This window comes from Sceloporus occidentalis, unplaced genomic scaffold (genome assembly GCF_023333645.1).
Source record: "Sceloporus occidentalis isolate IW3139 unplaced genomic scaffold, rSceOcc1.0.p SCAF_19, whole genome shotgun sequence".
Classification (NCBI taxonomy): domain Eukaryota; kingdom Metazoa; phylum Chordata; class Lepidosauria; order Squamata; family Phrynosomatidae; genus Sceloporus; species Sceloporus occidentalis.
Genome location: NW_028316999.1, coordinates 3,483,068 through 3,509,811, shown reverse-complemented (window position 1 = coordinate 3,509,811; position 26,744 = coordinate 3,483,068). Strand labels below are relative to the sequence as shown.

At 38.4% G+C, this 26,744-nt stretch overlaps 1 protein-coding gene and 1 non-coding gene across 2 annotated transcripts in view; both read right to left on the bottom strand.

Moving 5' to 3' along the window:
* The window catches only part of LOC149302320 (rho guanine nucleotide exchange factor 10-like), a 56,071-nt gene that overhangs the window by 9,606 nt on the left and 19,721 nt on the right, over positions 1 to 26,744 (bottom strand). The window contains exons 11-25 of the mRNA XM_089482420.1: positions 26,345 to 26,422; positions 25,847 to 26,026; positions 23,886 to 24,002; positions 22,324 to 22,416; positions 21,901 to 22,071; positions 20,223 to 20,368; positions 19,246 to 19,418; positions 16,375 to 16,490; positions 14,348 to 14,475; positions 14,123 to 14,223; positions 13,003 to 13,124; positions 10,642 to 10,728; positions 9,863 to 10,086; positions 3,177 to 3,334; positions 1,661 to 1,803 (exon numbers count right to left, since the gene is read on the bottom strand). Coding sequence (XP_089338546.1) covers positions 1,661 to 1,803; positions 3,177 to 3,334; positions 9,863 to 10,086; positions 10,642 to 10,728; positions 13,003 to 13,124; positions 14,123 to 14,223; positions 14,348 to 14,475; positions 16,375 to 16,490; positions 19,246 to 19,418; positions 20,223 to 20,368; positions 21,901 to 22,071; positions 22,324 to 22,416; positions 23,886 to 24,002; positions 25,847 to 26,026; positions 26,345 to 26,422 — 2,037 coding nt within the window. The remainder of the gene's footprint in view (positions 1 to 1,660; positions 1,804 to 3,176; positions 3,335 to 9,862; positions 10,087 to 10,641; positions 10,729 to 13,002; positions 13,125 to 14,122; positions 14,224 to 14,347; positions 14,476 to 16,374; positions 16,491 to 19,245; positions 19,419 to 20,222; positions 20,369 to 21,900; positions 22,072 to 22,323; positions 22,417 to 23,885; positions 24,003 to 25,846; positions 26,027 to 26,344; positions 26,423 to 26,744) is intronic.
* LOC149302321 (small nucleolar RNA SNORA35) lies at positions 4,616 to 4,745 on the bottom strand. Its single transcript, XR_016272091.1, has one exon. It is a non-coding gene; the product is annotated as a small nucleolar RNA SNORA35 (small nucleolar RNA).

The window sequence follows — 26,744 nt, the reverse complement described above, 5'->3', positions numbered from 1 at the left end:
TACACACAAACACACACAGTATATAACTTCTAAAGATTTAACACGGTCTATAGGTAATAGAATTATTAGTACTTATGAGTTATAGTAACTAACTCAAACTGCACTATAATTTCATTGACAGACACCTTTATGATCATAATTTGCTTGTTTGTTTTATTCCTGCTCCTACGTGTATGTATAGATAATCATTGTGATTTCACTGGTCTTGTGTAATACATGTGCTGCATACCTTTAACTAAAACACTTAATATCACTGCAGGGTCTAATATTACATGTTGGAGGGTGTAGCTCAGCTGTGATTAATGATCAAAGATCTCACACATGCTCTTACTTGCAGATTAAAAGAATTTTATAGCAAATGAAAGACATTTCAGGATGGATTTCCCTGAAAACACCTACACATATTTGCAGTAATCGGATCCGAACATTTCACGTTCCAACCTATCTTTGTATGACACCTATACATACTAATCACAGCAATGTAAAGGGTAGGTACTAAGAAAACAGCGTTGGAGGCATGACTGTCCACATAGGCAGAGTCGAGTTGTAAGTAAGCCATTTATTTTCGGTTAGAACATGTTTATGGTTACTAATTGTAAAAAAATAACCCCACCAATATTTGAGCCTGTACAATCTTTATTTACTAATGTGATCAAAACTAATAACCTAGATCTGCTGGTTGTAATGTTCCTCTCAGATCTATCACTGGAACTCTCAAAATTGCAGATCGCTATAATGGACCTAATGACCTGTGCCAAATCTCTGAAAGCACGCACAACCTTCAAATGCTTCTCCCAATAATTAAACTTAATGAGTAGTGAAGTGGCAACCCCTCACCAGTAACATTAAAGTTAATTAATGATTACTAAGTACAATGCATAGGCACAGTCTGTAGCCCTGTACTTTTTTTTTAAAGTGGTCTTATCATGATGACAAACTAATGGAATATTGAGTAATGAGGAATTTTGTTGGTTGCTATGGAAAAATACAACTCTTTCCAACCTTCGCACCAGAAGGTCACAAAGCCACAGTAGGCCATTGTTAATGGAAAAGTGAAGCAGGTCAGGTTTTGTTTCACATTCATAAATGTACAGTTTCTACTGCAGTCTCCTGCACTGACACCCATCTATAGAGTGAATGGATAACCACAAGTCATTCAGGAAAGTGTTCTCATCGTTTTTTTTCTTAAAGGGATGGTTCAGTTGTCATTAAATATTATAATGGTGGAATTAGGGTGGCCCAAAACATTGTGCTGCCCGGGGTCCAAGGATGAAATTCTGCCTTCCCAAAAGCTCGTCCTCTAATGTAATTCAGTTAGATAATAAAGCTCACACTCTAATGTAATTCAGTTTACCAATAAAGTTCACACTCTAATGTAATTCAGTTTACCAATAAAGCTCACACTCTAATTTAATTCAGTTAGGTAATAAAGCTTGTATTCTAATGTAATTCTATATAATCTTTGATTCCTTATCACATGAGGTTAGTTAGAGACCACAGATAAATTATCATTACTGTTGTAGTCAAATATCTTCTGTTTGCAGGAGGTAGGGAAGGTTAAAATTCATTTTGTTATAAGAGTAAACTAATCTATTGGTTACAAATATGAAGACAGCCATAACAACATTATTAATCTATATTCTTTTATGGGATTAATTACCTCTACAGCCTGTGTTTCTGTATTGATAACAAATATTTGTCCACCAGAAGCAGCCCAAATCGTTCCTTCCATCACCAAGAGACTCCGGACTGGTAATACTCCTAATTTTATCAACTTTGGAGTGTCAACATTCCAGGATCCATCTAAAAAAAAAAAAAAAAAGGAAGTAGCATATCAAGAAACTCTTAATAAAGCCGTACACTTTAAATTACTGTCATCCACTAAAGTGTATGCTATTTCCTAGCAATCTGCTTTCCTTGCCTTGTAGAAAGAATATCTCATCACAGGAAAATAGGTCAATATTAACAGAGACACAAGAAAAAAAGAAACCCTCACATTAAGACTGACCATATACTTATGACATATACTGTATATACAAGTGCCTGAATTACAACTGTAGCAGAGGGCACATGCTAATAGTGTAAATCATTAAAGCATTAAAGAAGAGGATACTTTAAGGGGAAACAAGCTATCAGATGCACTTTAATGGCTATGATAGATATTTGGTCCCTTTTGTTCAGGATTACCATAAATAGGCTTCCACTAACTTGCTAATAATGCTTTCGCATGCTATCTGTGAAAGCTTTTTATCATAATAAACATCCTTTCTCCTGAACTCTCTACATGCATTTTTCCAGTGTTTTTTCCACTGATAAAATCCTACAGTGCAAAAAGGTCAATGACATTGCCTTGTGTCAATAATTTTACAATCTAATACAAATATCAAATGGAAATTAACTCACATGATTAAAGTAAGCACTTAAGAGCATTTGCAAGAAAATAATGTATACTCTTTAAAGCTGCTGCTTTAATAAAACAATGTAAAAAAATTCAAGTAAAATAAAAAAAATAAAAAACATATATATATATATATATATATGAACCGTGAACATAGAATGAAAAATTGTGCATTTTGTTTCTATTGTATTACAAAAGTTATTGAATCACTTTTTTACAGTTCCAATTAAACTCATATCAGAATTGCACATAAAGAACACAATATATAATTATAAAACTCCACCGTGGCCTGCTGTATGCCAGATTATAATCAAAATTGTTCCATCATTCCATTAACTGCAGTGTCCATTAACTGTTCTTTTATTTAAAATGTATTAAAAACTTAAAGAAATAGTATACCATGAGCTACATATGACAGCACCATGTAGGTCAAGGTATACTCTTTCTTTTGATCGCAATTTTTTTGAGAATCTTGTCTTTTTAATGGACATTTCACTTAGTGTTTCTTTTTTATGGTGAAGTCCAACATTTCTTCTCTCTCTCTCTGACCTGGCTGCCAGGAAGTGGTTAGTTTTACTATATTATTACACAAAAAAAGAAAGAAGGTGGTGCATGGTCTGTGTGTATAAGTAATACAGAATTTATGAAGCTATAGATTCAAGGTTGATGGTTCACTTTTTTTGCAAAACTAAATGAAGCCATGGGTCTATATGACATTCAATCAATCCTGCAACTTAACATTTAAACACTTCTTACAATATAAACTTATTTTAATTACCTTCTGCCTTTGAGTAGATTGCAAGATTTCCATTCACAAGGCCAGCATACAGACATCGGTAGGAACATGCAAGACTCATGATAGTTGATTTGTCAGGTGTGAAAAAGTGTTGCAGCCGAACCTTCTTAAAGCCTTGACTACTTTTATATACACATATGCTAAAGAAAGAGAAAAGAAAAAAAGGACATTTTAATTGACCGAGGTAGTATGTTTGTCAGCAGTCTGTTTCAATAAGTTTCTTTTGAGCTTTATGTCGCAATGCAGAACTAATGTAAGAGATTAAATCCCTAAAGAGTAACAAAATCCACGTCCATTTATTTGTTTGTATCTTCTCAAGCAAGTGCCCAGTTTAGCGTTTGGTCAGGGTAGGAACATAGTAAAGGACATTCCTTCACAAATTTTTACAGATGGAAACACAAGGTGGTTTTAGTAGTTCTATAAAGAAAGAGGTATCTGAGAATTGCTAGGTATGAGATTCAGAAGTTACATTTTTAGACCGTTTCGTGGTTTAGTGGGTGGCAGTAAAATTGGTTATGTTTACATTGTATTAGCACAGAGAAGATGATCTGATAAACAGTTATGTTTAACCCCTTCGTGACAAAGGCTGATTTTACTTTTTGTACCCTTCGTGACAATGGCTGTTTTATCGTTTCTGCGGTGTTTGTGTTTAGCTGTAATTTTCTCTTAACCCATTTACTAAACCCACACAAGTTATATATTGTTTTTTTCAGGACAAGAAGGGCTTTCTTCAGACACCAACCAAAAAACATTTTTTTCATATGATGTAATTTCCTATAATAAAAATAATAAAATATGACGAAAAATTGAAAAAAAAACACATTTTCTCACTTTTATTTGAAAAATCTTTTATTCATCATAAAAAACTACTGAAAAAACCTGCTAAATAGATTCTACTATTTGTCCCGAGTTTAGAAATACCCAATGTTTTTATGTTTTTTTGCTTTCTTCTACACGTTATGGGGCAATAAGTACAAGTAGCGTTTTGCTAATTCAAAACCATTTTTCTCTGAATCTGGTAATTCTGTCTCTATGTGGTATTTGGGGCATCTTTGAAGCCAGCAAATTAAATTTACCCCACCAAACCATATATTTTTGAAAACTAGACACCCCAGGGTATTTTAGATGCTGATAGTTTAACCCTTTCCATGCACTAATCCTACCACCAACCCTTGTCAAAGTTTGGGATAGTAATTGTTTTTGGTGTTTTTTTCACATACTTTGTACTTCAGGTGTGAAATTACAGCTCCTGGTATATGTTGCTGTCACACAACACCCAGATATGTGTCCAGCAACATCTCCTGAGTACATTGATACCCCACATGCATGGGTTTGTCAGATTGTTTGGGGGCAAAAGGGCCACATTTGGAACATGAGCAATTCAAATTCAGTAGGAATTTTACATCTGGGTAAAGAAAAATGCTTGTACCCAACTATCAGTAGGGACAGGTTACAAGAAAGCCTGGCCTATCTCCAAGAAGGGATTTGATCTAGCACCTTAAGTGGTCCCTCATGCCACGGAATGGACACAGGGTTCACTTGACAGTGCAAATAAAAACGCTTAAAAATGGTGGAGCAAATAAAAGCTAAAAAACAGTAAATGTAACAAAAAATTAAAAACAAATACAAAAATGGAGCAGGAACAAAAAAAAATAAAAAATGGGAAACTGTGTGATACTGCTTGAAGCAGTCACCGACACAGAGTGCAGGTTTTCCAGGGCAATCTGGACAGTAAAATGTGGTGTCCTTTCTTTGCCCCCTGCTGTAGCATACCCTGCATCTCTTTTGGGGATTCTGCTTCTTTGCTGTAGGGGGGATTTTAAAAATAAAATGGGTAGCCCCAATTCTGTTGGTTCCCATCACTACTTGGGGACCAGGTGCATCACGGTACAAGATACCTGAAATTACTTCGAGCTGAAACTGCAAAAAAGACAGCTTCAGCCCAGTGTCTGCTTTTTTGTGCAGCAAAAAAGCGTTATAGGTTGCAATTTGCATTAGATAAATTGCAACCTTCTTGTACCAGGCCTTTGTCTTCCTCATAATGAGGTAGGGCTGTAGGAGTTGATCTGACAGATCAACTCCACCCATGTGCTTGTTATAGGCCCTGATGCACACTGGCTTTGTAGTGACCCCAGCTCTGCCACGGACAGAAACCTCCACGGTTCTCTCATCGTGGATGGTGCTCAGCATGCACACCTCTTTTCTGTCCCTGAACTTCAATGCCAAAAGCTCCTCTTGGCGTAGAGCTGAGGTCTCCCCCTTTCCTAGCCGGGTTCGTACCAGGCGTTGTGGGAAACCCAAGCGGTTCTTTTTTATAGAACCGCAAGCTACCGTATCGAAACAATACAGCAGCTTGAACAAAGGGACGCTTGTATAGAAGTTATCTACATACAAGTGGTAGCCTTTGTTCATAAGGGGGAATATTAGGTCCCAAACAATCTTGGCACTGGTGCCCAGATGATCTGGGCAACCTGGAGGGTCAAGGTAGCTATCCTTACCCTCGTATACCCGGAAGGCATGAGTATATCCTGTCTCGCTCTCGCAGAGCTTATACACCTTCACTCCATACCTGGAGCGCTTGGAAGGAATATACTGCTTGAATCCCAACCTTCCTTTATATTTCATTAGGGATTCATCCACGCAGATATTCTTTCCAGGTGTATAAACCTCTGGAAACCTGGCAGCGAGATGGGTAATCAGGGGGCGGATTTTGTACAGCCTATCAAACTGGGGGTCCTCCTTAGGGGGGCACAGGCTGTTGTCGCTAAAATGCATGAAACGAAGAATCATTTCATACCTTTGCCTAGTTATAGTTTGGGCAAAAATGGGGGTACTAAAGATGGGGCTGGTGCTCCAGTAGGAGTGGATGGAGGGCTTTTTTATAATGCCCATTAACATTGTGAGTGCCCAGAATTTAAGAAATTCTGGCACGTCAATGGGAGTCCATGGCTGTTTTGCCCAAAAAGAATTAGGGCTAGCAGCACGGTGCTGCTGGGCATAAATGTTTGTTTGTGTGACAATGTCTCCCAAGACATCGTCTCCCAAAAAAACCTGCACAAATTGCAGTGGAGTGAATCCTGTAACATCAATATTGATGCCAGGAATTCCAGAAAAAGGAGGGATAGCTGGCTTGTACCTATTAGGCGCTACCCATGCCTCTGGTGCACTGCCACGACTACGTGTGGTAGGCGTCCTAACAGCCACAGATACATCACTAGATGTATCTGTGAACTGACCAACGTCAAAATCTGACGCTGTATCAGTGGCCTCAGAATCTGTGGCCAAAAAGGCATACGCCTCCTCAGCCGTATACCGCTGCATGGTAAGAATTGCAGCAAAAATAGTGGGAAAGGAAAGGGTTAATGGCTATAATAAAAAATAAAAATAAAAAAAAGTAAAAAAAAGTAAAAAAACATGTAAAAAAAAACAAACCCCAAAAACAATTGCCACTATGCAAGATCACTGTTTATGCAGTGATCAATGGCAATGAAGGGGTTAATATTATATGGGTGGCTCTTATAAGAGCCTTTGGATCAATATATATATATTTTTATTAGGGAATACCTGAAATACCAGAACACACCGATCTGTCTCTCTCCCTCACTAGAAGCAAGTGAAGGAGGGGGGCAGATCCAATACTGATCAAAGGCAATGTTTAGAAAACATTGCCTTTGATTTATCAAATCATGATCACTCTTATGAGTGATCTGACCACTAGGGGTGTTATTCACTGGATGTCCATGACATCCAGCAACACCTCCCCGATGATGTCAGCAGGCTCCGCCCCCCGGCTTGTTGGCGCCGCCATCTTGAAACACCGCGTGTGTTTCGAAGACTCCGGCACCGGGAAGGTAAGTTGAGCATTTAGGAAGCGATCGCGAGTCGCTTCCTTTGCTAAACAGGTGTTGCAAAGATGCCTCGATACTGAGGCATCTTAGCAACACCAGCTAAGCAAAGGAAGCGACTCGCGATCGCTTCCTAAACCCGTTTTTCGGCGGCGGGCGCCACCATGTTTGAAAGACGTGCAGTCTTTCAAACATGTTTTTTTTTTGCTCCTAGGAGCGATCGGGGGGGGGTGGGAATGTTTTTTTTTGGTGTTGCTCAATGCCTCGATGTCGAGGCATTAGAGCAACACCGTTTGAGTGAAAAAATCGATCACGGATCGATTTTTTCACCCGTTTAAAGACGTGCCGGTCCTGGCACGTCAATTGTCATAATCGTCACGATTTTCAGTGACGTGCCCGGACCGGCAATTGTCACGAAGGGGTTAAATAATTAGTTTGTCTGGATCAAAGCTGTGAGTTAAGAAGCAGTAATGTGATTTATGTCAAGAGATGTGTATGTGTAATTTATAATATATATATATATATATATATATATATATACATACATATATATATACATACATATATACATACACACACACACCGTATAGCACGCAGGTACGATTGCAGCCCCGAAGTTTTGGGAAATAAGTGCTTGTTATACGCCGATAAATACGGTATATATATATATATATATATATATATATATATATATATATATATATACACATACATAAAAATCCCTTCTTACCCCTATGGGTGGTATGTGTCTTCCTCAACCTTGGGTCCTCTACCAGAGGCCTGGGAGTTTGAGGGTTCTGCATAGTATCTTAGCTGTTCCTAGCACTGCACTCTTCTGGACAGAGTGTTCTGATAGCTTGTGGCTATGATGGTTCCTGTTCTTGCAAATTGCTGTGGTCTGCTCTCAGGTCCTGTAGCCGGTGTTATGTGTTTTTTCTTTCTCCCATATGTCTATCCAGTACCGTTCAGCTTCTGCTGCTGGTGGTTCTGGTGTTACTATGTTGTTGCCCTGAAATTGAAAGTACACCTTGGAAGGTTCTTAGAACAGAGCATTTATATTTCTTGGCAGGGAAAATATAATATTTCTTGCCCCCCAGGCCGCCCGAAATCTAATCTAAACGGCCGCTGGGTGCTGATGCCGCCGGCCGGCGCTACTTTAATACTTTTTTTTTAAAATTTAATATGGCAAGCCGGATCGGCTATTAAATGAAAAAAAAAAATAGTATTAAAGCAGCGCCGGCCGGCGGCATCAGCACCCAGCGGCCGTATGCGATGGCCGCCAAGTGATGGGAGCTGCGTGAGGGGTGAAAGCTCCACCCCCTCGCACTTACCTTTCACCCCTCACGCTGCTCCCATCACCATGCGGCCATCAGATTGTTGGAAATCGAATCTAAACGGCCGCTGGGTGCTGATGCTGCCGGCCGGAGCTACTTTAATACTTTATTTATTTTTAATATGGCAAGCCGATCCGGCATATTAAATACATTTTAAAAAAAAGGATTAAAGTAGCTCCGGCCGGTGGCATCAGCACCCAGCGGCCATTTAGATTCGATTTCCAGCAGTCTGATGGCCGCATGGTGATGGGAGCAGAGTGAGGGGTGAAAGGTGAGTGCTAGGGGGCGGAGCCACTTCACTTGACTTGCCCCCAGGCCTTAGGCTGCCAGCCCTCCCCTGTTTGTTGGCCTCTGCTTTTCTAGTGTATTTCCTTAGTCTAGTAGGCAGTTCTGTAAGCCTTTGTTTAGCAGTCTCTAAGGCTTCAGATGGCGTTAGGCCTTTGTATTTTTCCAGTAGGAGAGTATTGTTCTTAATCTTCACACCCTTCTGTAATTCTACAGCCTCCTTGATCATGGCTTCCAATCTCATCTTCCATGAAGGGTATGTTCTCTTGGGATTCCTGCGTGTGTAGCCAAGCCTTTCCAGGATTACAGCAGCTATAGCATATATCAGTTATGGTGGTAGTAGGGATGGTTGGGAGGTGTATATTAGGTGTAGCTAGTTTATCTATGATCTTATGTCTCACCTCAACTGCTGTGCTATGTAATGGCAGAGGTGGTAGTGAAGTTCTGGCTACACAGTGTGTTGTTCTTCTGGGTCTTACTGCATCTGTTTGGGTCTCCTCGCATCTGGGCTGTACTGTGCAGTTGGTTGATCTCAAGTTGTGAAATCCATGTTAAAACATTGTAACTAGCTGTTTCTCCCTTGGTGTGGATGTAGGTCTTCAATCCATTCACAGTTCTCTCATACACTTCATATATGCCCTCTAATTAGGTAGTAGCAATCTATCAGTTCCAGAATCTTGTCCATGCATGGTTTTGGCCAGTAGCCCACTTGTGGTTCCTCAACATGCGGATCTGGTTAATACTGGAGACACCCGAACTAGCATGACTCTTTAATTTCTTGCCCAAGGATCCCTATTAAGGTAAGGCAAGGCAGGCTCCAGCTGGGATTTGAACCCGTCTCCCACAATGCTCTATCCGTATATATAAATATGTATTCCATTCAACATTACCATATATTATGTAGCATTATATAACAATTTCTAAAGCTGACATACCCAATGCCAGCAATAAATGCATGAGTAACCAGGCAACTGAAAAGAGCCATCAGTATATTTATACCCTGCCTAATTTAGAAAAACATATGTATTGCTACAAAGGAGTTGTTAGAGTGTTTCTTAATCTTCATATGTGATATTGAAAGAAAGAAAATACCCTAGTAGAAAAAACAGTTTTAAGGAGAAATAGTGTTTAGGCTTATCAGTTGTCCACCATCCTTGAAGTGAATTCCAAATAGAGAGGATGCATCACAATTAATAATATTTACCTTCCCTCTTCCATCCCCAGGCAAATTGTAGGCACATCTGGTGCTCGCGAAGACCCATTTTCTGTATCTGGGACACCATTTAATTGTTTTTGTTTATCTTCCCCGGGGATATAGACCATGCAAAGTATGCGTGATTCAACATTGAAACATTCTAACACCTTTGGGCTACAGTTGTGAAGTGACACAACAGCGATCTGACCCATCTGATTAGTGCAGCTGCCAATCTAGGGTTAAGAGAAGACAAAGAAGACCAATAAATGTGTTGTTGGTTGTAGCTACTACCAAGGAGATTGCAAATACAAAATAATTACATTTTTCAGTTATATCACTGTAGTCAACACTCGCTGGAAGGAGGAGGAGAGGAACATTAAAGCTACTTATAGCACATACACAGCTTCTCTGGATGTTTAAGCTTTTAATAGGTATATTACCTAGCCCTGACTTTATTACATCAAAAGCATTTTATGTTAAATGTGCAGAGCAGAATGAATCTCTTTTAGGAACCAGACCTAAAGTTTGTGGAACCAACTTGAAGTTTTTAAAAGAGCCAAGAAGAAATGGAACACTAAGAAAACATTAAAAGATAAGATGACATTAGTAGAATTTTAGAAGCCATGGCTCCTGTGATATTGTACTGTTTAGATACTATGCCATTCGTTTTCCTTAGACATGACTTTTTAAAGCAATGACTACATGGCTGTATTATGCTATATCTTATGTAAATCAGAAAATTTACACGGTGTTCTAGGGAAACTAAATGATTAAAGTATTTAACTTACCCACAGAAAACCATGATGCATAGAAAGTGTATCTGGATCATTTTCACTGCAGAGGTAAGGTTCAGGATTATAGATGGCACATTCAATCTGAAAATAAATCAGAGAAATGCTAAGTGGGTCACACATTTATTCAGGGGCTATAAATACACATAACAATATCAGTATTATTAACCTGCAAAGCCACTGATGATTAGTAACACCGACTCCATTTCATATACCCCATAACAAGGAACAACATCCTGCACTACCTTAAGAGAAGTAGGGCTGAAACAACTAATCGATAAAATCGATAATAATCGATAATTAAAATCGTTGTCCATGATTTTCATTATCGATTAATCGAATCGATTTTTATCGATTATAAAAAGAGGTTTTTTTCAGAGCTCTGAAAAACTCCTCTCCTTATATAATCCGACCTCAAACAGAGATCGGATTATAACACTATAATTCAGATCCCCCGCAACGCTGCAGGGGACCTGGATTCCCCTCACTGTCTGCCGGTCTCTCACTTCCGTCTCTCTCCCCCCTCCCATACATCCCTCTGACTCCTCCCCCCTCCCATACATCACTCTGCCTCTCTCCCGACTCTGTTACTGACAGGCACTTTCACTGCAGCTCCATAGAAGCCCCAGCGTAAGTGAAGGGCAGTAACGGAGGCTGTCTGTGCGCATCGTGCAGACCCCCACCGGCTGACAGAGAATCATCCTCTCTGTCAGCCGGTGAGGGTCTGCATCGCACAGACAGCCTCCGTTACTGCCCTTCACTTACGCTGAGGCTTCTATGAAGCTGCAGTAAAAGTGCCTGTCAGTAACGGAGCCGGGTAGAGAGGCAGAGCGGTGTATGGGAGGGGGAGGAGTCAGAGGGGTGTATGGGAGCCACCCTCCCATACACCACTCTGGCTCCTCCCCCTCCCATACGCCACTCTGCCTCTCTACCCGGCTCCCTGGTGTCTTGTGAACCTCCGTTGCTGACAGGAAGCAGAGTGGAGTATGGGAGGGGGGAGGAGGCAGAGTGGAGTATGGGAGGGGGAGGAGGCAAAGTGATGTATGGGAGGGGGAGGAGCCAAAGTGGTGTATGGGAGGGGGGAGGAGGCGGCAGAGTGGAGTATGGGAGGGGGGGATGAGGCAGAGTGGAGTATGGGAGGGGGAGGAGGCAGAGTGGAGTATGGGAGGGGGAGGAGCCAAAGTGATGTATGGGAGGGGGAGGAGCCAAAGTGGTGTATGGGAGGGGAGGAGGCAGAGTGGTGTATGGGTGAGTTATAGTGGTGTATGGGGGGTATTATGAATTTCTGGGCATATAGGGGGTATAAGGCATATCGATATTAGGCATATCAGGGGGCATAAAACATATCTGGGGGTAAAAGGTATATCAGGGGGCTCAGTGGCAGATAGGGGGTATAAGGCATATCGATATTAGGCATATCAGGGGGGCATAAAACATATCGGGGGGGTAAAAGGTATATCAGGGGGCTCAGTTGCCTATCACTGGCATATAAGGAGTATAAGGCACATCAGGCTCACAGTGGCACAGTGGAATCTGGCATATAGGAGGTATAAGGCATATATGGGGGCAGAGTGGCAAGCTGGGGGTCAGATGTGCATAACCGGGGGCAGTTTGGTAAATAAAAAAAATTTAAACAAGGCTTTTTTCTCATAGTTTTTATTAAATATGAAAAATAGTTAACATATGCATTAATATTTACTAATAGCTTTGTATTAAAACCTAGTTTGAGAAAAACTGTGTTTGGGTTCTTGTAGCTTTTATTATTATGTCAGTAAAATAAGAAGGTGAATAGAGAGAGGCCATTGCAATAAAGAGATGAAAGTGTAAATTGTACGTTTTTTATTACATTATTTTAAATTGAAAAAAAATTGCATTTTTTTATCCGATTAATCGAAAAAATAATCGGCCAACTAATCGATTATTAAAATAATCGTTAGTTGCAGCCCTAAAGAGAAGTATTCTAGAGGGATAGGGATTTGTTATTAGCGATGTAGTCATATATGTGTGGAACTGAGCACCTTCATTGCCAAGACAGAACATGGGGCAAAGGGGGAAAATGAAGTCTTACTAATCCAATAAACCAAGAGTGTGAATAGTTGCTACATTTCAATGCATAGTTCAGGTGGTTAGTTGAAATGTTTCAATTCACTACAACCAATCTTTAAACTCATAGCATAGTGAATAAAACCCAATGTATTAGCAAATTGCCTATGATAAACACCAGTGTACATGATAACATTTATAGGATGCTTGTGTCCACCACAAAGCCTGCTCTTGGTTATTCCCATATGCAGTGATTGCGAGACAAATTATGGTGTTAAAAGGGTGAAAGGAGTGGCAGTAAATGACAAACTATACCTTAAACTCTTGTTGTTTTGACATTATCACTGGAAGATATTTAACAAGCAAGGGGTGCTTCTCTTTTTTGATATGGTTTCCCTCATCTTCTAGACAGAACCAACCCAGCTGGTTCTCTTCTCCTATGCGAGAAAAACAGTGGAGTGAAATAAACAAAATCAGAACTTACCTGGATTTCTTTATTTAAATTATTTTTTATTACAATGGGATATAGTTTCTAAATCATAAATTTGCAGTGATTTAATTTTAAAATGTAAAATAAAACAGAGCCAACCTAGCTCTTCTCACAACAAAGCTGGCCCTTAAATTTCAAATGGTGAGACAAATACTCTTCTGGCCTTCAGACGGTTAAGTAAAGTAACCTCAGGAGCTGAACACCAGCAGACCAGAGAAATAGTTATGCAAATAATCACGTCAACTGCATTAACAAAAAGCATGATTAACTTTATATACACATACATAGATAAATAACTACTATACTCATTGCATTTCACATTTATTGTAATGCAAACAGTGTATCACTGTAAATACAATATACACTGGGATCAATGGGTTAACAGAGATTGTTATAGCTAGAATCAGACTGCCACTACACATAGTTGCTTGCTGTCGCACAGAATAATTTTGCGACGTCACTAGAAGACTAGTGTTTCTGTAATGGGTTATCATGCCTTCTGATCCTGCGTATGGAGGCGACAGTGTTCATAATTTAAGCCATGTTTTAAGGGAATATCAATCTCTCCAAATAGCATGCAAAGTCTTTCAGATATCTCTCTCTGTGAGATTACTGGATATTTTAGAGACTCGCTTTTTAACTATAAATGTGATGAGCTAGGTAGAAACAGCATGTTGTGTGGCTCCATGCGTCAAGCTTGAGACAATAAACAGCTTAACTCTTTTAACAGCACAGAACATAGAAAATATACCTGGCATTAAGTGGTAAATATCCCTGATTAACCAGCAGCACACATCGGGGTGTTCTCAGACCCCACTCCCTATCTGTTATGAACTGCACATAAGTACAGAAGTATGAGGGTATCCATTAGAGCCAAGCAGAATCCTAAATATAATAAAGTAAGAGGCGTTTTGTGCTTCTCGTATGCAGCGCTATGATTCTTACCAAGGGCAAGCTTTGCCATCTGTAGGTTATTGATCCATGACTGCTTCGCAGCAGGAGTAAATGTATTAAAAACAGCAGTGAAGAAAGTGGGACGGCCTGTCCTGAAACATATTCAGAAGCAAAGATTTTTAAAAAATGAAACAAAAAGTTGAGTGATACCGATCATTGCTTTAAAATGTTGTGCTACAATTTAGGGAGTCTGAATGCAAGAAAAATGCCACTAACTTGTCCTGCTTGCCAGGCAGTTGGAGTTGGATTCTGCAGCGATCTGCAGCTCGGATTTCATTTTCTTTCTTCAAGATTAGCTTTTGTAAACCTGAAGACCAGTCCTGTGCAACTGCAAGGTTCAAATTCTACAGAAGAAACAAAGACAAACATTGCATTTTTCAAATAAAATCACTCGTTATTTTGTATTAAACATGATTTTGCCTTTACTTTGGCCGATCTCATGTAGATATTGAATTAAGGTATAGCTGCGTTAGCTTTATACTCTCTGATAAATAAAATACATACAAACACAAATCACGGACATAGAGATAGACACAAACTCACACTCCTCCCCCAGCTATTTTTGACTGTAAATTCCACAACACTCAGCCAGCATGTCCTAAGCAACGACAATGTAGACTGCTCAGGCTGTTACTCATAATGTAGGCTGTCTCTTTGTGCTGGAGACAAAGAGGGACTTTTATGGACTATATATTGAAGCAGTTCAAAAGCATTAGTATAGAGCTTTAAAAGCTTATGGTTAAAAGAAAGAAAACAAAAAACAAAGGCATTCTTAATTATGTATAAATAAAAAAAAAAAATGACAGAGCCATATTACACCAAGAGAAAGAACTTGATAAAGACCTGTTGAGTCGAAACATTAGGGATCTCTCTTACAGTCTCTGCTTTCCTATCACTTTCCTGTTTGCCTATATATCCATGTAGGTGCTTTATACGCTTTACTTACTTTTGGTAATAGAAATTAAGTTTTTTACTATTTAACGATTGTGTTATGCATTTTGTTTGAGTGCATCTCCCTTCCATTAGATTTTCATTAAATGATACAATGTCCATTTAATGAGGTAATGTAATTAATTTGTATGTATTATCTTTTGTACGTAATCAGGAATGTATAATTTTATAGGCGTGACAGCATTCGCACACAAATATACAAGCAATGACAATGCTTGCACAGAATGATTATTCTCCACATAATACATTTTTACCTTGCTGTTGATTATATAATGGGCAGAAGGCAATTCTTGTTTATTTCAACATTAAGTGTAGTATTATTATACCTTTCTTTCTAAAACCTTCATTTTCTCTACTTCACTATTTCTAACTATACATTCCATTATATTTTATGACATGAACCAAGGTGATTTCTTACTACCCCCATATTCAAAGGAGATAGGGACTCATTAAAGTAGTAATCTATTTTATTTTCCCTTCAGAATAGATTTTGCCATTCACTCTTTTGAAGGGCTGAGGCCCGAGCACTGGGTTGTCATGGCAACTGATGACTACCCAGTACTAAAGTTTCAGATGCGTAGGTCCCTTGACAGTATTTCTCTCTCTCTGTGTATCAGTAGGAATACATTAGTGTTCGGTAGACTTACATAATATTTAGCCTTAGTTCTGTAATCCAGCAAGAGGGCTAAACAAACAGGGCAGGACTGCACGACTCCAGTCCTAGAGGGCCAGAAGCAGGTTACAATTCTTGGACGACAGGCATCTAAACAAATACACCAAACTCTTTGTCTTTGGGTGGGATACAGGGATTTACTGGTTTGTTTTTGGCTCTCAAGGACTGGAGTCGTGAAGCCCCTTTTTAGGGATGAATATCTGAACATTAGATATGCTCAATAGTGCTCAATAGTATAGTAGGTTGAAAAAAAAGACTTCAGTCCATCAAGTTCAACCTGTCACACATACCTAGTTCCAAAGTTGATCCAAAAGAAGGCAAAAAAAACCCCTACTTGGGGCAATTACCAATTATGCCACAACAGGGGAAAAATTCCTTCTTGCTTCCATAGCGACAATCAGATTGCTCCCTGGATCAACTTTCTAGATGTGTGACTGCTTTTAATATGAATACCATTAGTAAAGTAGATTCATATTTCCTGTCATTGACTAACAATTTCTGGTATACCCCATCGGAGTCAGAAAGGGTTAAATGACTTAAGGGCATGTAAACCAAAAAGAAAAAGAAAAATGCTCAAAGTTGGTGTTGCTGGCAATAACAAACGGTACAAAACTGTTACCTGATAGTTTCCTTTCAGCTGCGAAACTAGTTGAGAAATTTGGCTAACCACATCCAAATCATGCAGCAGATTCTGTAAGTCCTGATACAACTGTCCAGGCCCCATATATAATTTATCTGAGGATATAACAAAAAATAATGTTCCGTTAATAAGATTAGAACCGTCTGCAGACACAGAAGAGTTCTTTTCATCACATCCAGTAAAGAAACACATCCCTCTAGATATTGAGATTCTTCGATGTAACTGGAAACAGTGGTAATCATCAATCTTAGGGGTTTATACAGTAAAATCATGAGAAAGGAGTTGATCTGACCCTGTATAATGCATGATTAATGTGAGGGGAGTCCAAACATCTCACTAATTTAACTATGCATTGTGTAGGGCCAGCTCACCTCTTCTTGCAGAAGCAGCTTTGCAGGAGCTGGCTGTCTCCACGAGACGCAACATTCAACTCTTCTGCAAACTCCTGGTGATCAAAACCAGCGATATTTTAAAGAAAACCAAAAAAATGAAAGTTAACCGCGAGTTTAAAGGTCTGAAGACGTAGGGCATAAACCTGATGAAGTGCACAAGTACAGGAAATAAAACTACAACAAGTAATGAGAGCAAATTCACATAAAGCACAATGGACCTAGACTTCCCACTGACTGCGTAGAATACATTATCACAGAGCTGGGGAAACGGCAGCTTCCAGTAATTGCTGGAATAAAACTCATTTTCCTCATTCGGTTACAGCTGGAGATTATGGTGTCACGTGTAAACTATAACATCTCTGACATGCGTTACGTCACATATAGACAAGTTGTAGACTTGCATCATCCGGCCGAAAATTTGCATGGATTAACTTCCAAGCAGAAGTGGTTAAAGGTTCATTTATTAAGAAGAACTGAAGAAATCCTATTGTTTTGAACGGGAATTGAAAATGAAGAATGAAATTTTGTGCTTTGTGGCAGTGTTAAATGGACCAGATCTGTAGATGTTAATAAAAGAGAGGACACAGATTATAAAGTGTATCAGTGTTCTCACAATTCACAGTGTTAAAATAATTTGATACCTTTTCTGCAAACAGAATGTATTTTGTGTCCTCTCTTATCTTCCTGAGCAAATACTCTAGGGACCAATTGCTACAATTCACACAGGGGCATGAAACGCAAACCTGCACACATTGTAACACCGTTGTTTCGCTCTAAACCATGTGAAATGCCCTCTTGGAACATAGCGTACTACTTTGTAAGCAAGGCCATTGCATCTGTGTCGGATGCTGCCAACATCTACATTAGCTGAAGAGGGCCGAAGACAATGGGGTTACTCTGAGCACTTTTCACATGAAGTCACCTACTTCTTAATTCTGTTTTTGGACAAGCATGTGCACAAACAAAACATGCCACAAAAAAGCGGAAATGCTGGCAAAATGCAAGGAATGGGAACAGCTAATTGGTATTCAAAGTCTCTGGCCCGTTACTACCAATTAGCAGAAATACTGTTATTGAAGGGGCAATGATTTATTCTAATATAAGAGGCGTCCAGGCGTGTTTTTTGCACAACATTTACATAATTATCGATCGTTCATTTTGTGCTAAATTGTCTCTATGACCAGGAATAAAATCTAGCATCTCTCCAAATATACACTCATAGAGGATCAATGGGTAAGTGAGTGCCAGATAAAAATAAACAAAAGAAAAGCATATAAGGATACAAAATTAAAATGTCAAGTTTTCCCATCGCTCTCCATCTGTGATTTGGGGATCTTATTGTGGGTCACAACGTTGGACTATTGGTTAAGCCTGGACGTTGATCCCACCAAGAATGCCTCTTAGTGGCAATGTTTTAGATGTTTTTTGTATGATGATGTTTGCGGACTATCATAATAGCGATTGTTACTCAAAAGAATACTGATGATGTCTGTATTGCACCTCAGGTAAAATAAAATAGAACCTATAAAAACTGAAATTATATTATAATAGCAGCAAAACATAAGCATAAAGAAAGCCAACTTTTCTCACGGTTGCGTACATCGTGCTTCTCAGATACAGGGCCGGCCCGACAATGGAGCCGAGTGGGGCAACCGCTCCAGGCGGCACTTTTGAAGGGGCGGCACTATGCCGCCCCAAGACCTTTTTTATTTTTTTTTATTTTTTTTTTAAGCCGAGAGGAGAGAGAGAGAGAGAGAGAGAGAGAGAGAGAGAGAGAGGGCGCCGAGTGGTTTTATCTTACCAAGTTGTCAGTACCCGCTCGGCGCTCCTCTCTCTCTCCTCTGCGAGCCCTCTAGCTTGATCTCGGTGCCGGCTTGTAATGTTGAGCGCCGGAAGATGACGTCATTTCCGGCGCTCAGCATTACAAGCCGGCACCGAGACCAAGCAGGGAGACTCACCGCAGGACTGCTGAAAGGTAAGTACGGGGGGGGGGGGGAGGGTAGATAATGGAGAGGGCGGCAGGGAGAGGAAGGGTAGATAATGGGGGGGGGCAGCATTTTAAACTTCGCCCCAGGCATTTTGTCTTGGGCCGGCCCTGCTCAGATATCACTATTTTAGTATAGGTTTTTACCCAGCAAACAAGTTGTTAATTAAAAACAGTGATTTACAAAAACATCCTAATGTTTAACACATGGGCTCCCACAGGTCGCAGATATTCTTCCTAGTAACGCCACTGTAGTTTATTATTTTAATTATGTGGATATAAAGGAGCTACGATGGAAACCTACGATTTTCCACTGCCCCTTTAGGGGTGTTATGTTCTTCTGAGAGGCCAACAGCACCAATTAGAAGAAGCAGAAAAACACAATTTTATCAACAGCATATGAAGGTGGTCGTACCAGACCTTTGTCTGCGTTTAAAAATAAAAATAAAACCGTGAATGTTTACAAGCACTTACTTGGTTTGGCACAAGCGACTTTCTCAGCAGAATGCAAAGACGTAAACCGTGATTGCCCCCCTTGGTCCTCACCATCGCCGTACTCAATGACTTGTACATGGCCCAAAGGCACACTCCATTTCAGAAGATATTTTTGGCCTGTAGTAAGCATACTGCTACCTTCGTTAGAAGACCTAAACAGATGAAAATGAACAAATCAATTACTGTACCAACAGCATGACACGTATAGGAAATCATTAAGCAGCTGATATGGCAATAACCAACAGGGATATGCGATCGTACATGGAAAGGCCTCCTGTGCTCCCGCTAGGTGCTTCCTCTCAGTAACCCCACACCAATACTGGTTCCTGAATTGCTATTATTCCTATTATATGGTGCCAGAATTTGTGGAGAGTCCTAGTCGTTAGGTCTTAGACCATTCTAAAGGAATTCCTACCACACACAAACACATGCCCTTTAAATTAAAAGTTATATTGTAATTCACTTTAACACACTTTATTCTATTTGAGACACTTGTATTTTCTCCTAAGGTTATAATGAACTGTAAGTATTTCCTTTACAGGAGGTCTTGTTTCAAGGCGAAGCAAATTATAGATATTATACATAGATTGGAAAAATCTTGTATTAAATCTCCTGCCACTAAACATGACCTTGTTGCCAGCTGCTACTGATTGCGTTCTATGTATAAGAGTTTAGTGTTTAAGGGAGCCGTGCTGGCAAGTAGGTATTTAAATCCAGGTGTGGGAGAGGAATACTGCATTACTTGTAATTTACACATGACAAGTACAATATAAAGCACAGTAACACTTCCAGATAATGATTAAGTAACTTATCATGAATAACATTTTTGTTATTACACTGCAAAAAAAAATCCTCAGGTCTGCCACCTGCTGGTTCCTTCCAGGAATAGCAGAAATGTATACTAAATGCCAAAAGATGTGATCAGAAATCAGAAAAAGAAAAAAGCACATATATACCTGGCATTTGCTGTGGCACACATCAGCACGTCATTCAACATAAAGAGACGTCGTTGCTTGGTTTTCACAATCTCTCCCTTCTCATTGTAAACCGTTTCTACCATGTCATCTGAGCGAATTAGGTATCTGCTTCCACTGCTGAGAAGCTACAAAATAAAAAATATGTATAATAGTTTTATTCTATATTCCTAAAGTTTAATTGTGTTTATTAAAACTATGACATGCTATTCAATACTTTTTAAAATTTATATAGAACAATTATTATTTATTGAACTATATAACCCCATAATATTCCAAAGCACTGCGGAATAGGTAAACAGGTCATGATGTATAACATAACAAAATTGACTTACAGGAACAAAAGGAAGGCCCTGAACAAATAAGCATAAAATCTTGCACCCTTAACAGTTTTAACAGCAGTCGTATCACCACAGCAACCAATGGAACATGCCAACTTAGACAAAACCATTGTTACGATGGTGATTAAAACATATTTAAACCTTTAAAATTTTTATATTATGATTTTAAATTAAATATTATCATTATTTTATTATTTAAAATTACTTTTTATAAATAACCTTCGATATGTATTATGCCACTGCCATCCCTCTATCCTATTTTTAAGTGTGATACTTGTCTCTTCTTATTACAAAGCTGTGTGTCACTAATATAATATATTTTAAACAGGGAGTAACGGCTGCTTTTTCTCCATTCATTTCTAAAGTGCCAGCAGAGTTCACTGAACTAGGGAAGAGTGAAAGTCAACATTAACATCAAAGATGAGAACACGCAATTTGGTAAGAACATTAACAAAGGCTATCCTGCGCTTGTGGGCTTACAATCTATTAGCAAATAATATTAAATAACAGTAGTGTGGATGAGGTAGCCCGAAGAAGAGGGAGTGGACGGCACAAAAGGTAGGGAAACATTTACAGAATTAGAGAGAGAGAGTAAATGAGTGAAAGCGTGAGTGAATGAGGGCACCAGGCAAAAAATGTAGTTCCCAAATTTAAAAAGCCCCAAATTTTCAGCCGAACCAAATTTGCAGGGAACTAAAAATTGGTCTGAATAATTTTTGGTTCATTTGCACGTCTAATAATATAGTGAGCGGTATGCTGCTCATGAAAGAGTGACTGCAATACATCTATATATGCTTATTCCTGATACAGACGATACTGCACTAACCACGTTAATCCATTTTCCCCTCCTTGTAAGGTTCTGATTCTTTATGAAGGAGAACTGATACTGCTACACACGCTGAAATAGGTTTGGGATGTCTACTTTATATCTTTGATAACTTTTTAGCTCACATCTTTACTATTTTTGCTATTTTGTATACTTTTCCTCTACTTGTGAGGCACTAGGGAAGTTTGTGCTTCTCATATACACAGGCGCAGTGTGTACACCTTTGTTTTACTGCATATTTACTAAGTGACTATTCCTGCATCTCAACAGAAGCAACCTCCCCATTTATTCAGTAAAATGAATACACTAACCTTATGCTTATATTTTAAATCACACAATCATATTGTGACAACAATAAAAAAAAAAAAGATTTGTTAAAAAAAGAAAATACATGTAAACAATAAAAAACATGCTAAACATTTGGAATTTCAGTGCCCATTAGGTGTTGGAATGTATTGTTATGGTCATCAAGACAATAATTCCTTAGACTGACCTTATTCAGATATCTTTCATTCATCGCCTTTGCTATTTGCTTAATTTCACAGCGTTGATCGGCATCACGTTTTCTCTCATTGAGTTTGTCTGCCAAGGTTTCCAGCTCAGTAAGGGCCATCTGAAGAGGAAGCCGGTCTGGGTGGCCTTTACAAGTATTTTTTAACATATCCTTCAAAGTAAAAGCAAAACCTCATGATGTGTGACCAAAGTCTTTTGTTAATACTAAAACAAAATAATACTGTTACTTTACTAGTAAAAATAAATTGCATCTTCTAGATGTCATTTTAGACCATGTTATAAAAAACAGGAGCTGTATTATGAGTTGGCTCAGTTAATCATGGAAATACTCCCAGTAACATCACATCAGCATTTTGAGAAAATAAAGGACACAGACCAAATAATCTTAATTAAAGTAACTAACCTGAAGCAGGAGAATAAACTGTGGAAAGCGTTGGATGGGCTTCATCATTAGACCATATAATGTAATTCGGTCTGGGCTGGATTCCTGACAATGCTGTATAGAAAAATTGGAATATAATCAACAAAAGAAAACTGGAATGTGTTTCTAAAAGATCAAGATACTGGGGTCCATTGGGCTACCAAATGAAGAAAAAAAAATAAAAAAAAATGTATAGCTTAAAACCAAAATATCTGGTGGGAATAAATAAGGGGGTCCTTGCTTCCCCCTGAACTGTAAATACATTTGTGATAGGTGCTTACTTAGATAACGTGTATTTGTGATACTACTCTGTATTTATAATCCTGAGACAGTCATTCACATTCCTTATCTCGGTGCTTAATACTTTTAAATTGATTGTTGACCTGTATTAGAAACCACATACATGCAAAAAACATACAAACAATTTCCTATATTTAGTAAATATAACCATGTACAACAAAATGCAATTAATCGTCCAATACAGTTACAAAAGATTATACCATTTAGCCAAAGTCAGCACAGCAGGATCTGAACGCAGTTTTTAGTCTGAATCAAAAATCACACACTTAAAACATGCAAAATACACACTGGGAATCACCACATGGCTCACCTATGGCAATTACACAGATTTGTTTTATGCTGTGCTCATCTCATGGTCTACTGTGCAAAGTTGAAATACAAAAAAAATATATTTTATATGCATAAATGGTAATTAACATTTATTATTATTATTAATATCTTTGCCGTGTTTGATGAACCAGCCCAAATTTGACATTGTGTTTTTGAGGGCATGTAGGGTACTCTTTTAAAACTTTAGAAGCACAAAATGTGTAAAAATTATTAGCGCTAGTATGTAAAAAACCTACACAAAAGCAAAGACCAACATATTTTTTTGCTGTTTTTTTTTATTGATTCTAGAAGGCCAAATCCATCCCTTGCATTGTATAGCCACATTTTAATTTTAGGGGCAAAGGATATTGCAGCATATTTTATGGGGTTTGTTGTTACATTTTTGAGAAGAGAAAGAAACCCCACACACACATACACGCTCCCAGTGAAATATGGATAGACATCACTCGTCTACTTATAACCTTTTTTCACATTTTTATTGCTTCCTTTTGTGTTCTATTTTTTTGGATGAGGGAGAAATGTTGAATCATGAGGGATGTTGGCAAGATATAGACAGAAGCTGTTGGGTCAGTCATTCTTCTGGTCAGTCAAAATCCACATATCCAATTGCATGATCATGCCTTCTAATAATAAGGGTATACCAGTGGTTGTGCCATTATACCTAATTTGTCAGAAGAAAGCATGATCTCCCTGCTGTTACAAAAAAGTTTGGACATATTGATACGTCCTAAGGGTCATCTATATCTTATTTTTGTGGACATATTAGTACATCCATAAGGGCGTTATGGGGTTATCCAAAGACAACCTATAACTGTAGCACCAGCAAATATAAGATATTTGTTATATAGGGGTGGCTTTGACATAAGGAAGATATAGAAGGTGGATAAACATTCAAGCTGTTGCTGCTTACTTACTTTTAAAAATTCCAGAAAAGCTGGTTTTGTGGCACATGTTTTCCGGAGAACACCAACTGCTGTGCTGAAATTGTTGACATATTCACTATATGCGTCGAGTACCATGGATTTTGAAAACTATATAAAAAGAAAAGAAATTAAGAATATAGTTTCCTACAATTGAATAAGATTGCTGGTTCAATGGCATACACATGGGGTTGGTTTTAAATAAATAAATAGCGTATTTGCTCGATTATAAGACGAGGTTTTTTTCAGAGCATTTGCTCGTCTTATAATCGGGGTCGTCTTATAATCAGACCTCAAATAGGTCCGACTATGAGACGACTAAGATCCAGATCCCCCGCAGCTGCAGGGGACCTGGATCCTCCTGCCCCCCTTTCCCCCCCCGCCGCCCCACTTACCGGTGCTTCTGAGTCCCCGGTGCGTAGCTGGGGCAGCGTGTAGATGTCTACGCGATTCGCGTAGACAACTTCCGCTGCAGCAGGAAGGAGGTGTGGCTAGCAGCGGGGGTTGTCTGCGTCCATCGCGCAGACCTTCCCCGGCTGTCAGAGATCGGAGTTCCCCGCATTCCGCTTATGAATTCTACCTCTATTTTATATTCCGTTGATACCCCTATTCCCTAACTTTCTGCACTAGTATTTGATGAGCAAACTCAAATTGACAATCTAGAACCCAACTCTGGTGCACTACTCCTTAATCACCTCAGAGCAATTATTTATTTCATTTACTCCAATCAATGACTCCTGTCTGAAATCTATTTGCAAAACCCCAACTTTCTCTGTTTTTGGTTTAGTCAGTTGTATCTTGGTCGCTTATTATTTTAAACTTCGTCCTTAATTTTATATCACCCATCATTGACTTTATCAAAAAAAAAGAGCTCACTGTGGTCATCATCCTTACAGTGATTGCTCTTTAGAGACAAAAAATATAAATCATTATATCCGAGCTGTGTCCAAATAGTATTGGAAAGCAGTCAAAGAAAAATAGTTGAGCACCGTATGAGCATGCATATGTAGGCGTTCAAATCATTTCAGAACTGGCAGCCATCTAAAGGTGACCTGTCAATGACAAAGGCTTCAATACTACAAGCATATAATAGAACATAAGAGATCACATTAAAAGCAGCCTTAAGTGGCTTAACTAGAGAATATTTTCCATAGCATAGTAATGTTATTAGATATAATTAGGATTTGAAGAAAACACACTATTTTTATCTTGAGGAAATCAGAGCAATGGATGTAAAAATATTCCAAAACCAAGACGACCATGTGTTTATGTGCTGCATTTTTGGACAGACTCTACTTTATACATATAACCTGGGGGAAAGCATATGGTGCGTTATGAAAGATGTTATACAAGAGTATCTAGACTGCATGGATTTTTAATATCTTTTTATCTCTATTTAAAATTTGAAAGTGGTGATTAATTTTGCTAACAGCACTTACAATTGTATTTAGCAAAATGATCTGTAAAATAAATAACATCCTGAAAACCACTACCTAATTAGGACATTTAAGGACCTACATTGCCAATTGTCTAAAAAAAGTGGCAGTTTTTTTCTCTTTTTCTTTTAGAATAACTAATTTCTGATTTATTATTTTTGGCCTAGGTACAATAATGTTTGTTTTAATCAGACATTTAAATCTATACAAAAAACATTTTTCTCTGCATTAAAATACAGAGAAAAGCATCTAAAACAAAAAATACCATCTATATTGTAATGAGGTTATATATGCAAAAATATGTATAAAATGTATGTACATGTATAATATTTAACAAGCCTTCTAAATTAACTAACGGCACAGCTAAGAAGATTTTGATCAATATGCAATGAACTATTTAATATTACATTTAAAAAAAAAAAACCACATAACTACTACTACTAAAATTATACACAGTAGTAGGAAGGCAACAGCCCCTTATTACATCTAAATAATACAGGGAAGTGTTCTTTCACTTACTGAGGCTACAAATACATCTCCAATCATTTCAACAGAGTCCCATTCTGACACACGGCTCGCTAGAGCTATCTGGAACAAGGAGTGACACTGGAGAATTTCTTTGATCCGATAAAAGACGACTTTTAGTTTCCTTTCACTCAGGAGCCTTGGTTCCATCTCACACAATGCTTTCTCATATTGCTGTGTGAACAGAAACAAGATAAAAACATACAAAATCACTTTACTTCCGAACTGCAACTATTTCCATCAAAGCACAATGCATTTTATTTCTGAAAAGATGATGCTGTTCCGTTAATCTTTACTGTGATAAAGAGTATGACACATTGCTAACAAGTGAATTAAATAAAAAAGGGACTGAAAACTAAAAAAAAAAAATAAAATATTACATTAGAGGAGAGTTTCACATATTATGTGATTACACATTATCACATTGTGGCATCACATATTGCGTATCAATTAAGGTATGTATTCTTAAAAAGCTTTTCATCAAATCACTACCTCAAGAATTCTTTTCAAGGACTCCACGTAATTCTTCTCACTGTCCACGACTGAGCCAAGGATATATCTTCTCACCACCTATCAAAATCATATTTCATTTTTTAAGATAATTGCTCTACAATTAACTCTATATTTAATCATGTGATCATGTATCATACACAACATTTGATTTAGTGTACAGAATAAAATTGGTCGAAAATCTATGATTCTTTAGCTCATGTGATTTAGTAATCAAGATGTAAACTATGTAGAATGATACACACTTTCAATAGCGACTTGCGTGCTGTATCATATATATTAGATCAAGGCTGGACAAAATGCGTTTATACGTTAGGAGTCAGCTTGATATATAGCCAGCTTGGATATTTGGAATCTAAGACCAGACCAGAAGTTGCCTGCC